The 13,541-nt window shown below is 51.3% G+C and overlaps 1 protein-coding gene across 1 annotated transcript; it reads left to right on the top strand.

Annotated features, from left to right (window-relative positions):
* Positions 1 to 12,590: 12,590 nt before the first annotated feature.
* On the top strand, positions 12,591 to 13,541 carry LOC123350097 (olfactory receptor 52B2-like). Its single transcript, XM_044988471.1, has one exon. The coding sequence runs from the start codon at positions 12,591 to 12,593 to the stop codon at positions 13,539 to 13,541; it is 951 nt and encodes a 316-aa protein (XP_044844406.1).

The following is a 13,541-nucleotide window of genomic DNA, read 5'->3' as shown; positions in this document are numbered from 1 at the left end:
CAATGTTTGGTCTTTTCCTTAGAGTCCCATCCTCTGAAGGCATGTGAGTCAGGGAATCACAGACCAGCCAGCGTAACTTCAGTCAGGATAATAGAGCGGCCATACTGGGTCAGACCAAATGTCCATCCAGCCCAGTGTCCTGTCTACCAACAGTGGCCAATGCCAGGTGCCCCAGAGGTAATCAACAGACCAGGTAATCATCAGTGACTCAGCTCCTGTCTCCCATTCCCAGCCTCTGACAAACCACAAGGAATAAGGAATAGCCAGCATGGGTCTGTCAAGGACAAATCATGCCAAACCAACCTCACTTCCATCTTTGAGAGGGGGACTGGCCTAGTAGACGGGGGAAGCAGTAGACATGATGATCTTGATTTTCATAAGGAGTTAGAGCCCCACATGGCATTCTCATAAACAACTAGGGAAATGCAGTTTAGAAGAAATTACTCTACGTTGGGTGGACAAGCAGTTATCAGTGGTTTACTATCAAATATGGCGGGCGTATGTAGTGGAGTCCCTCAGGGGTCAGTCCCGGGTCCAGTGCTTTTTCATTTCTGACTATGGATAAAGGAGTGCAGAGTTGGCTTATAAAGTTTGCACATGAACCAAGCTGGGCAGGGCTGCTAGCACGTTGGAAGACAGGACTAGAATTCAAAACAACCTTGACAAATTGCAGAATTGGTCTGAATCCAAGAAGGTGAAATTCAATAAAGACAAGTGTGAAATACTGCACTTAGGAAGGAAAAATCAAATGCACAACTACGAAATGAGGAATGACTGGCTAGGCGGTCGTACTGCTGTAAAGGGGCAGGGGGTTACAGTGGATCACAAATGAAACATGAGGTAACAATGTGAGGCAGCTGAGAAAAAAAATAATATCATTCTGGGCTGTATTAACAGCAGTGTCATATGTTGGACATGAGAATAGTTGTCCTGTTCTACTCAGCACTGGTGAGACTTCAGCTGGAGTTCAGTGTCCAATTCTGGGCACCACAAATCTGGAAAGATGTGGAGAAACTGGAAGTATTCTGAGAAGAGCAAGAAAAAGGATCCAAGGTTTAGAAAACCTGACCTGTGAGGAAAGGTTAAAAGTGGGGAATGTTTAGTCTTGGGAAAAGAAGCCTGATAACAGGCTTCAGATATGTGAAGGGCTGCTATAAAGAGGGTGGTGATCAACTGTTCTCCATGTTCCCTGAAGGTAGGACAAGAAGTTATGGGCTTAATCTGCAGCAAAGGAGATTTAGGGTCGACATTAGGAAAAACTTTCTAACTAAGGGTTGTGAGGGTCTGGAACAGGCTCCCAAGGGAGGTTGTGGAATCCCCCTCACTGGAGGTTTTTAAGAACAGGTTTTACAAACACCTGGCAGGGCTGGTCTAGGTTCACTACACAGAGGCCTGGATTTGGTCACTTCTCGAGGTCCCTTCCGGCCCCAGTGATTCCATGATTGCTGGAGAATCTCTAGAGTGTAACACGGAAGCACAGGGTGCCTACAGTCAACCCGGCTCCCTTTCCGCTACATGCAGAGCAAATCTCCATTCAATGGTACACTCGGTCCCACAGACACGCTCAGTGCTCGTGTAAGAGTGCAGATTGCTAGCGCCAGGGGCTGATGTCCCCTGCACTCCACCCTCTCCCTCCAGCCTCAGCCCTGACATCGAGAGGGCCCCATAGCTAGCCCTGAGCTTTGCTGTGGCTAGTAGCAAATGGGCCAATGAATATAAATGTTCAAGGGTTGTTTTTTTTTTGACGTGGGCACCTCCCCAATGGGAGTCAGGCTGAGCCCCATCCCGCTCATTTACACGGACCTCAGGCAGTGGTCAGGTGCACTAATCCCTCCTCTCTGTCCAGGGAATCCTGCTGTCACCTACTGGCTCTGCCAATGGTCCGTAGGACCTTCTCCTGCTCCTGCTTTGGTCAGTGGCAAAACTCTCACTGACGTCACTGGGGGAAGATCGGTCCCAGCCATGCTTCCAAGCACAGACAGTGAAGGAAATTGACCAAAAAGAGAAACTCTGGGTCATACATGAGCGGGAGACTCCATGGCCCACACCCTGTGTGGAAACACGCGTCCCGTCCCCCTCCCGGGGATCCTTACCAGAGGGGTTAGAATGACACAGGCAGACCCTGTCAGTTCAGGGCATGGCTGTGAGTCCCTGACAGTGACGCTACTTTATAAATCCTGTTTGGGCGAGTGGCAGATCCCAGCTCCGAACCTAGAAGCTGAATCTCCCAGGGGCATTTCCCCCGGCTGCAGATTCCCTGCCCTTCACACCAATCATGGTCCTCATCCCACCAGGCCCTGCTGAATGCCGAGAGCTGCCCCCAACCCAGAGGTTAATGCCAATGACTCACCAGGCTCCTGACCCAGCTGCGGATGAGGGATCTCTGCCTGTGATCCGGGTGGGGAGCTGTGGGCAGTGTGGAATCTGCAGTGACCAGGGCTGAGACACAGGGATATTTATATCATTGCCCTGGCAATCCCAGCGGGGGGCTCCGAGCCAGCAGGGAGCCCCAAGGACCTGTATTTTCCCAGTGCTGAAAACACAAGCAGCAATTCCCTGGGTGAGATGCCCGGGCTGTTAGCAGCCGGAAGACACACAGAGCCAAACACTCATGTCGTTTGCCTGGCAAAGACTCACATCTCCCATTTACCAGCCACATACATGTATCCAGCCCTGGCTCCCTCGGCCATCAGGTCCCGATTCTCGGGGGCCAATCACTGGTGCGGGTGCAGCTTTTCACACACAGAGACCCTAACGCCTGAGTTCTCCAAATGGGCTTTTGCACATGACAAATCCTGCCCCCTACATGCAGGTGCCCCAGAACCAGAGCCCGGGTGCTACCTAGGGAAGGACCCGTAGGAAGGTGCCAGGGAGGCTGCTGGAGATGTGAGAATAATGCGGGGGGGGCAGGTCGAGGCAGAGCGAGTTATTTCTGAATCACCCACATGCAGGTGGGAGACAGAAACACAGTGAAGAGATGGGGCCGTGGCTGGAACCCCAAGGGGAACCCCCGGATAAAGGTGAAGGGAGGCCACCAGGCCTGTAATGGAGACACTGCAGGAGCACTCAGCAAGGTGGGGAGAGAGGCCCCGAGGCCAGGGGAACAGGCTGATTAGGGAACGACCACACTGGAGCCGGGGCTGGAACGGCCACCGGGGAGAGGTGCCTGCGCTACCGCTCAGGGAGCTCTGGTGCTTCACACCGAGTGCAGCCCCGCGGCGTCAGTTGCTCCCCACCTCGGGTACGTCCCATGGTTCGCGGCTGGGATCATGCTCAGGGCAGCCGGCCCCTCTTGTCGCTGCGCCAGCGGCCTTTCTGTTCCTAATGTGCTCGCTCGCCCAGCGCTGGCGCGCGTACGGCAGCTCGCGCTGGAAATTACCCCTCCGGCTCCAGCACAAACGAACGTTGGTCAAATGAGGCCTGGGCTGCTGCTGGGCAGCGGGGCCTCCCTGGCGAAGCCCACGGCCTCTCTCTCCTCTGCTGGCCTGTGCCAGACGGCTCGGCGCCTGTACTGGCGGGGGGCGAGCGTGCAGAACTGGGTGCAGGCGGAGGTGCACCAAAGCCACCTAAATCTGCTCACTGACCGTCTTCCACAGACTCTGAGGGGAGGCGCCCCACAGGCTAGGGCAGTGACCCAGGAGCCCTGCTGATCCCAGGGGAGCAAAGGCTTATCGCCCGGGGCTCATCTCAACAGCTGGGAACAGCTGCCATCTGTTTGTAGGGTTCAGGTCAGTGGCCCTTAGAAGCAGCTGCTGTTTGTTTTCTGGGTTCACTGCACGGCCCTTAGAAGCAGGTGCTGGGAGATGCCCCCACCTCGTCTCGGTGAATTGCTGAGGCGCTGGTGGTTCGCTTCCACGGGCCGGGGCCCTTCAGTTCTGCCGGCTTCTCGAGCAGCTGCTGTGTGTTTCCTCAGCCTGAGCCCTTCCCGCCTCAGAGGCGGTGGCTGTTTCTTGCTGGTAGAGGTGGAGAAGATGTCTCGGGTCCACTCTGCTGCATGGTGCCAGCAGCCAGCCCAGCATCATTCCCTACAGTCTATTCACCATGGTTTTGTCTGGACTCATTTCAAATGCCCCGCAAGGGGGCTTGGCGTGGGCCCCAGTGGACGCATGGGCCTGGGGACAGGGTTATGCTGAAGACCGGCAGGGTGGGACGGCTGCGCTGACCATGGGCCTGGGAGGTGGCCAACCCACTCGCCCAGTAGTGGGCAGGAGGGAGCTCGCAGATGAAATGGTTGGGATGGAGGAGGCCCAGCCAGCCCTAGGGATGAACATAGAAGCAAGGCAGCTTGAATGGGAACTTAGACTGGAGCGAAAGGTGCTGGGAGATTCTGTCAAGCAAGAGCGCTGAGCAGCCGCCAACCCGGCCTTCCACGATGCTGGAGAAGAGCTAAAATTGCAAGTGTCCCAGGACACGACGGAGAAGCTGGAATGGGAGAGGGATGTACTGTGGTCCCCAGCTCAGGTACAAGCAGAGCACAAGGCACCCCGACACCCAAGGGTTACAGGCATGAGGGGGATGGTGTGCGATGGCATGTCCACCCCACACAGGGCCTGAAGGGATTCAGGTGGCCAGGGGGGGGCAATTAACTGCCTAGGCTGCACCTGGAGGAGGAGTCGGGACTAATTAGAGATGAGGCTCAGCTGGCCTGGAACAGATGGTACCCAGGGCCGGATTGAGGGGCACAGATTGAAGTGTCACTAGAGGAGGTTTTGGAATTAATTAATAAACTCAACATTAACAAGTCACCGGGACCAGATGGCATTCACCCAAGAGTTCTGAAAGAACTCAAATGTGAAGTTGCGGAACTATTAACTAAGGTTTGTAACCTGTCCTTTAAATCGGCTTCGGTACCCAATGACTGGAAGTTAGCTAATGTAACGCCAATATTTAAAAAGGGCTCTAGGGGTGATCCCGGCAATTACAGACCGGTAAGTCTAACGTCGGTACCGGGCAAATTAGTTGAAACAATAGTAAAGAATAAAATTGTCAGACACATAGAAAAACATAAACTCTTGAGCAATAGTCAACATGGTTTCTGTAAAGGGAAATCGTGTCTTACTAATCTATTAGAGTTCTTTGAAGTGGTCAACAAACATGTGGACAAGGGGGATCCGGTGGACATAGTGTATTTAGATTTCCAGAAAGCCTTTGACAAGGTCCCTCACCAAAGGCTCTTACGTAAATTAAGCTGTCATGGGACAAAAGGAAAGGTCCTTTCATGGATTGAGAACTGGTTAATGGACAGGGAACAAAGGGTAGGAATTAATGGTAAATTCTCAGAATGGAGAGGGGTAACTAGTGGTGTTCCCCAAGGGTCAGTCCTAGGACCAATCCTATTCAATTTATTCATAAATGATCTGGAGAAAGGGGTAAACAGTGAGGTGGCAAAGTTTGCAGATGATACTAAACTACTCAAGATAGTTAAGACCAAAGCAGATTGTGAAGAACTTCAAAAAGATCTCACAAAACTAAGTGATTGGGCAACAAAATGGCAAATGAAATTTAATGTGGATAAATGTAAAGTAATGCACATTGGAAAAAATAACCCCAACTATACATACAACATGATGGGGGCTAATTTAGCTACAACGAGTCAGGAAAAAGATCTTGGAGTTATCGTGGATAGTTCTCTGAAGATGTCCACGCAGTGTGCAGAGGCAGTCAAAAAAGCAAACAGGATGTTAGGAATCATTAAAAAGGGTATAGAGAATAAGACTGAGAATATATTATTGCCATTATATAAATCCATGGTACGCCCACATCTTGAATACTGTGTACAGATGTGGTCTCCTCACCTCAAAAAAGATATTCTAGCACTAGAAAAGGTTCAGAAAAGAGCAACTAAAATGATTAGGGGTTTAGAGAGGGTCCCATATGAGGAAAGATTAAAGAGGCTAGGACTCTTCAGTTTGGAAAAGAGAAGACTAAGGGGGGACATGATAGAGGTATATAAAATCATGAGTGATGTTGAGAAAGTGGATAAGGAAAAGTTATTTACTTATTCCCATAATACAAGAACTAGGGGTCACCAAATGAAATTAATAGGCAGCAGGTTTAAAACAAATAAAAGGAAGTTCTTCTTCACGCAGCGCACAGTCAACTTGTGGAACTCCTTACCTGAGGAGGTTGTGAAGGCTAGGACTATAACAATGTTTAAAAGGGGACTGGATAAATTCATGGTGGCTAAGTCCATAAATGGCTATTAGCCAGGATGGGTAAGAATGGTGTCCCTAGCCTCTGTTTGTCAGAGGATGGAGATGGATGGCAGGAGAGAGATCACTTGATCATTGCCTGTTAGGTTCACTCCCTCAGGGGCACCTGGCATTGGCCACTGTCGGTAGACAGATACTGGGCTAGATGGACCTTTGGTCTGACCCGGTACGGCCTTTCTTATGTTCTTATGTGAGCCAGGCTGGGGGGCCAGGTTTGGGAGGTGGCTGGGCTCGGGGTGCTGTTTTTGTTGTCAGCGACAAAAGGGAAAATTAAATGTTTGAAATAAAATGTTTCAGGGACTTTGTAGATGGGTTCATGCTTCACTAGCCTCCCAGAACGTTCCAGATCTTTGTAAAATGTTGTGGAATCTTCCAGACTTTATGAGAACGACGTTTTCCTGGAAGCTCCTAGAACGTGGTCAGCCAGGCCCCGGTGGGTAGATAAGGGGCAGGGCTGGGCCAGTCATTCGATGAGAAAGAAGAACAAAGTGAAATGAGAGCCCAGCTGCGATACTGTGAACTTGGTTTTATTGTGTAATTGTGAAAATGTACCTGAGTTTAAAGACATGAAACCTGTAAGTAGCGACTCATAAAGGACGTATTTAATGAGATCGCTTGTGTTATTTTATTGCTTGAAAATGCCAGTCATTGGCTCCATCTGTCACTGTGCTGCAGTTCACGAGGGCAAAGACGGGAAAAGCAACTTTCTGAACTAAAGGAGAAGGGCTAACGTTGTACAGCTGTCACCTGCTGTAATGCTGCTCCACCCAATGTCGGTGCACAGTGCAATCTCTCAGTGTTTGTACATTTCACATATTCTTAAAATTAAACAGTTTCTATAAGCTTAGAGGAAATGATTTTTTTTTTTAAATTTGCTTATTGTAAGGGAGTGGGCTCACCCCTGCGGCACCTCCGGCTGGTCATCCATGGGAATTAGCTCACGAGCCCTCTGCAGGCTGGTGATCCGCTACCACTTGCCCCCATGTCCCTCCCAGGACCCCAGTGTCCCTTTCCCTGGGTTGCTACCCCCCCGGCAGTACCCCCACACGCTGGGTCACCCCACCTCACCTCAGTCTGGGCTACTGCCAGTCACCATCTAGCCCCTGCGCCCTGGGGCAGACTGCAGTGTACGCCACTCATCACAGGCAAGGTTGGGTTGGACCTGCTGCCTCCCTCTATAGCTGGGCTGCCCCTCTACAGCCTCGGTACTGGTCTTAGGCCCTCAGCTAGGCCCACAGCCTGGGGCTTTCCAGGCTGGAGCACCCCAGCTCCTCTAGCCTTCCCCAGCCCTGCTCCACTCCCAGTACCCTGCTCAGCTCCCTGCCGCCAGGCCCATCTCCCTCTACAAGCAGAGAGAGACTCCTGAGCTGCTGGCTGCCCTGGCCTTCTTATAAGGCCCGGCTGGTCTGTTTGGGGCGTGGCCCCAGCTGCAGCCACTTCCCCCAATCAGCCGGGGTTTTGCTCCCTTATCCAGGCCCAGCCCTCTGCAGGGCTTTTCCAACCCCTTGCGGGCTGGAGCGGGTGTCCGTCGTTCGGGGCCCAGTGTTCCACCTTACACATCGAATCAATAAATATTGTCTTGGAAACACCAATAACCACGCAAAGGATTGGACACTGTAATACAATCGGTTCTTTGTATAGGAGTGTGTGACGCAAATAAAACAGTGGGGGGGTGCCCTTAAAAATAGACTTTCTCCAACAATTTCCAAGTTGTCCTTTATTTGAAACATAAAGGGTCTGTATGTGGGCGACAGGGAGATTACCAGAGCCAGGGACTAGCTGTTCTGTTGCAGGAACAGCCGAGCTAGGGAAGCTCTGCGTTCCCTGTTGCCAGGCCACTTTTCTGCTGCCCGTGGTGTTGGCACCATCAGACCCACCTACTTTTTGCAGACTCCGGGCCACCAGTGCGAAGTGCCTGGCTTTGCACACAGCAATGCCTGGCTGCTGGCGTGGCTCCGGATGTGCCCCGCTGACTGGCTGGGTTGCAGTGGCCACGCCAGTGGCAGAGGCTGGAGCAGCCCCAGTGCACTGCCCCCAGATGAACTGACAGAGACACGCCCCAGACCACACTAGCCAACATACATCTCCCACAGGGAGGGACCGGCCTGCACAGCCACCTAGGGAGCAGCTGCTGTGTCCCACTTGCTGGGCGGGGTGTGGGTGGGTGGGTCTGCACAGCATTTAAAGCTGGCTGCCCCCTGTGGCTGACTGGGGCTCGCTGTGGGGCTGTGTCTGGGCTAGCTGAACCCCAAGCCCTGAGACCCCCGGGGGGGAAGGGACTCACAGAGGTCAAATGTCTACACAGCCCCAGTCCGCAGAGCAACTGCAGGAAGGGGCATGGGCCTGGCAGAGCGAATCCCCAGACATGGCCAGAAGGAGTTGCCCCAGGCGGTGAGCAGAGCCCCGGTGACACGCTCTCGGAGAGGAAGAATGGTCTTGTGACTACGGCTCTTGGCTGGGACTTGGGAGCCCTGGAGTCAATCCCTGGTTCTGCCACTGACTTCCTGGGTGACCTTGGGTGAATCACTTAGCATCCCTGGAGATCCGTTCCCCACCTACAAACTGGGGGCAATGTGACTTCTTTGCTCCCACCCTTTGTTTAGGTTGAGAGCTCTCTGGGGCAGGAGCTGCTCTCGCTGTGTGTGTCCAGCCCAGTGCAGCAGCGGCCTTATCCCAGTTAGGGCTTGTAGGTGTTCCCCTGCTCCCCGTGTGAAATAACAGCCAGAGCCTGGGCATTTGGGCTGGCGATGGGGAAAGCCGTCGGGAATCTCATTCATACAAACACTGGGAAATCCCTCATTTGAAGATCGCACCTGCATGAGGCTGATGCGGAAACTGGTGAGTCCCTGGGGCTCCCTGCTGGCTCGGAGCCCCGCTGGGATTCCCAGGGAGGCAGGATAAATATCCCCGTGTCTGAGCCCCAGTCAGTGTGCTTCACGCTGCCTGGAGCTCTCCACCCGGATCACAGGCAGAGATTCCTCAGCGCTGGCTGGAGCAGGAGCTTGGTGAGTCGCTTGGGAGCGGGGCAGGCCTCCATTACTGGTGCATCCCTCTCTTTAGAAAGTTGCCCGTTGTGTATCATCAGTGGGGACATTAGCACAACAAGGACCCACTCCAAGAGCACCTTCAACATCCACTGGTTTCAATGGGAGCTGAGGGCACGTAGGACCTGGCAGGATCGAGCCCACAGTCAAAGAAAAGTGTGAAAATATAGACTCGAATGCAGAGTGTGTTTTATGCTTGCAATGAGCTGCAGTATTCTCATCGGGTATTGCTGCTGGCGCGCAGAGAGCCCAGGAATGGAAAATGGGCATTCCCAGTTCTTGTCCCATCACCTGGCCTCTCCCTGGGCTGGATCCTGCAAAGACATTCCACAGGAGGGGTCCCTATGTTCATTTTTCCAGTGTGCAGGAAAGAGATAATACCTGCTGCTGCTCAGTGCTGTTATTACAGATCATTTGTGTCTCATTCAGGAAGGGGAGGTGGGTCTTGATTTCTCTTCTCATCCCAATAGCTCAGAGGAGAGCAGGGCAGAATCACTAGCATTTTGTTCATAGAATCATAGATTATTAGGGTTGGAAGGGACATCAGGAGATCATGTAGTCCAACCCACTGCTCAAAGCAGGATCAATCCCCAAATAGCCCCCTCAAAGATTGAACTCACCCTCCTGGGTTTAGCAAGTCAATGTTCAAACCACTGAGCTATTCCTCCCTCCTGCCTTACGCCAAACTTTCAAATGATTCAGCTATAAAATAATAATGAACTTCAGGGCTTTAGATACTGAGGTGACAGTGCCTTGAAATACCAAAGATGGTGGGTGGAGGGACAGAAAGACAGGGGGATGGAAACTAGTTTTTACTTTTGTATTTTCAGGGAATGTGTAATTCTAAAAGAGCAGCTGAATTCTCCACTCTGCAAATCAGGTGTGCAAGGCTGAAGTGGGCTTTGTCTTCCCAGTGGATCATATGGAAATACCATGTGTAACTACTGCAAAGGGATATTACATGGGGCTGCCTTTGCGCAACATCCCAGGTACCCTGGATCACAAGCTGACCCAAGACATTCTCCCAAGGTTGGTTGCAATAACTCCAGTTTTTACCTTACTACTTCGAGGAAGTCTGTACGCCTCAGATAACAAAGGGCCAGATCATCAGCCAGTGTCACCTCACGTAGCTCCACTGCCTTTGATAGGGCTGTGCGGATTCCACCAGCTGGGGATCTGGCCCCGTGTGACAGCTGGACACACTTCTGAAGGAGCCAGCTGTCATTTAAGCAGTGGGATGGAATAGGGTGAGAGACACGGCATCTGCAGCCAGGAGAAAATCTCCCCAAGAGATGCAGCTGCCAGGCTCACAGACAGGGAGACGCCAGTCACCGAGGCAGGGTTTATAATGTCATGTCTCTGCCTGGACACACGGCCATTTCCTGACCCGGCAGACATTCTAACAGGCCCAGGGAAGGGTACGGGGTGTCATTAGTACCTGAGTCTCCTGCTCAGTCACTACCCTGGAGAGTCGTCTGGGCATCTCCGAGCTGGGGTTAGATGCTTTCACTGACAAACAATCTGCTATTTTAGGCCATACTAATTAAAAGCTCCAAAGAACAAACTGCAGCTACTGCAGATGTAGGAAGAGAGGCATTGCCAGGCTGGGTCAGACCAGGGTCTGTCTCGTCCAGCGTTCCCCCTCCAACAGTGAGCTGCGCCAGGTGCTGCAGGGAAGGGGCAAGAAACTCCAGACCTGGCAGGTGTGGGATAACATGACACTTCTTCAGGGATCATCCTGACCTGTAATATTGGCAATTGATTTGAATGTGAAGCATGAGGTTTAATCTCTTTCAATACTCGGTTGTTTAGCATTAACTCTTAGACCTATTGACTGACTGATTGATTAAAGATGAGGATTAGAACTTGCCTGCAGACTCCCTATACCAGCAATGGCAAATTCGTTCAGTGGAGAGGGCTGAATTTCATTGTTAACTCTGGCCCATTGGCTGAGGCGTAGAGTTAGCCCAATGGATCTGTCATTGATATCAAAGGGAGCGCTGCATGGAGATCACGGGTAGAGGGACCTGAAAAGGACTTGGGGGTCATGGTGGATAATCAGCTGAACACGAGCTCCCAGTGCGGTGATGGGGTCAAAAGGGGCTAATGGGATTCTTGGACGTATGAACAAGGGACTCTCAGTACGAGTAGGAAGGTCATATGACCTTTGCATTTGGCACTGGGGTGACCCCTGTTGGAATCCTGTGCCCAGTTCTGGTGTCCTCAATTCAAGAAGGAAGTTGATAAACTGGAGAGGGGTCAGGGAAGAGCCACGGGAATGATTAAATGATTGGAAAAGCTGCCTCGTAGCGATAGACTCAAGAATCTGAGTCCGTTTAGTTTAACAAAGAGAAGGTGAAGGGGTGACATGATCAGAGTTTATGAGTACCGAGAGGGGGAACAGAAATGTGATACCAGAGGGCTCTTCAGTCTACAAATGTCTAACAAGATTTAATGGCTGGAAGTTGAAGCTCAACAAATTCAGACTAGAAATAAGGCACAAATTCTCAGCCGTGAGGGTGATTAGCCCTTGGAAAGGGTTACCCCAAGTTGAGGTGGATTCTCCATCCCTGACAATCTTTAAATCAAGAGTGGAGGCTTTTAGAAAGATCTGCTCTAGTTCAAACAGGAATTGATTCAGGGCAGTTCTCTGGCCTGTGTTATACAGGAGGTCAGATGTGATGATCACGGTGGTCCCCTGTGGCTGTAGAATCTATGAATCCGTTAGTGATCCGTTCTGCAGTGACTAAACTTTGAGTTGTCGTTGTATTTAGTTATTCAGTAGCTGACTGTTGCATTCAGCATTGCTCAACGGGAAAATATAAAGTAGGAACCGAGCTGGGTGAATAATTCCTAACAAAGCTGAACTTCACCTTTTGGGTTTCTGTTTGTGTATCGTCCTAGAGCTTACTAATATGTGCTTTCATACATTAATTATCTGAAACGGTCTGCCCAATAATTCTTGCATCTGGCTTGTTTAGAGTGGGTTGCAGGTCTGAAATCTGACATCTGCTCTTTCTGACTGGTCACTGTCACACGGTACATTTCTTTTCTTTACAGGTCTGAATGTAGCTCTTAGACTAAGGTTTGCATTGCATTCAAAGAAAGCACATTTCAAGTTCACGTTATGTGAATATTTGGCACTTTTTCCTGAAAAGAACCTGTTTCCGGTGGCCGAGTGGGCCCAGGGCCTTGTGCAATCTCTGGCCAGGGGGTGAATTTCTCTCTAGAAGGTGAGTGAGAAGTGAGTGTGAAAGGGGTAATACCCCCCAAGTAGTGACCTTGTCTTTCTTTCCAGCTTTGCCTAGCATCCAAGCAGAGCCCACACTTCATCATGTCTGCTGTCAACAGCACAAAATTCAGTCATCTCACATTCATCCTCCTCGGCCTCCCGGGCCTGGAGGACTGGCACACCTGGATCGCCATCCCCTTCTGTTTGATATACACTGCTGCTCTTTTAGGGAACTGTGTTCTAATATTCCTTATTGCCACCGAGCGCAGCCTCCAGGAACCCATGTACCTTTTCCTCTCCATGTTAGCAGTCAGCGATTTAGTATTATCTACTTCTACAGTGCCAAAAATGCTGGCCATCTTCTGGTTTAGGACCAGGGAAATTGCTTTCGAGTCCTGCCTCACCCAGATGTTCTTTGTTCACTTTGGGTTTGTTGCCGAGTCGGCCATCCTGCTGGCCATGGCATTTGATCGGTACGTAGCCATCTGCGACCCCCTGAGATACACGACTATCCTCACCAATGCGAAGATTGGGAAAATAGCCACGGCCATAGTCATCAGAAGCTTTTGTATAATTGTCCCTGCTGTCTTTCTGCTCAAATGGCTGCCCTTCTGCAGAAGCAACATCCTACCACACTCATACTGCGAGCACATAGGGGTGGCCAGACTGGCCTGTGCAGACATAACTGTCAATATCTGGTATGGCTTTGCAGTGCCGATTGTAACCGTCATACTAGATGTTGTATTTATTGGGGTGTCTTATGCGCTGATCCTCAAAGCTGTCTTCAGGCTCCCCACCAAAGATGCCCGGCTCAAGGCTTTTAGCACCTGTGGCTCCCACGTCTGTATCATTATCTTGTTTTATACCCCAGCATTTTTCACTCTCCTAACCCACCGCTTTGGCCATCATGTCCCCCGTCACATTCACATCCTGCTGGCCGATCTCTACGTGCTCATCCCCCCCGTGCTAAACCCCATTGTTTACGGGATGAAAACCAAGCAGATTCGGGTACAAGTGGGCTGCATGTTCTCGCAGAAGTGGAAATGGTGCTGA

This window comes from Mauremys mutica, chromosome 1 (genome assembly GCF_020497125.1).
Source record: "Mauremys mutica isolate MM-2020 ecotype Southern chromosome 1, ASM2049712v1, whole genome shotgun sequence".
In the NCBI taxonomy this organism is placed as follows: domain Eukaryota; kingdom Metazoa; phylum Chordata; order Testudines; family Geoemydidae; genus Mauremys; species Mauremys mutica.
Note: the sequence above shows the minus strand (reverse complement) of the source record. Positions and strands in the feature narration are given on the sequence as shown.

Coding starts and splice junctions, on each gene's coding strand:
- LOC123350097 (XM_044988471.1), top strand. CDS start 12,591: ATGTCTGCTGTCAACAGCACAAAATTCAGTCATCTCACATTCATCCTC.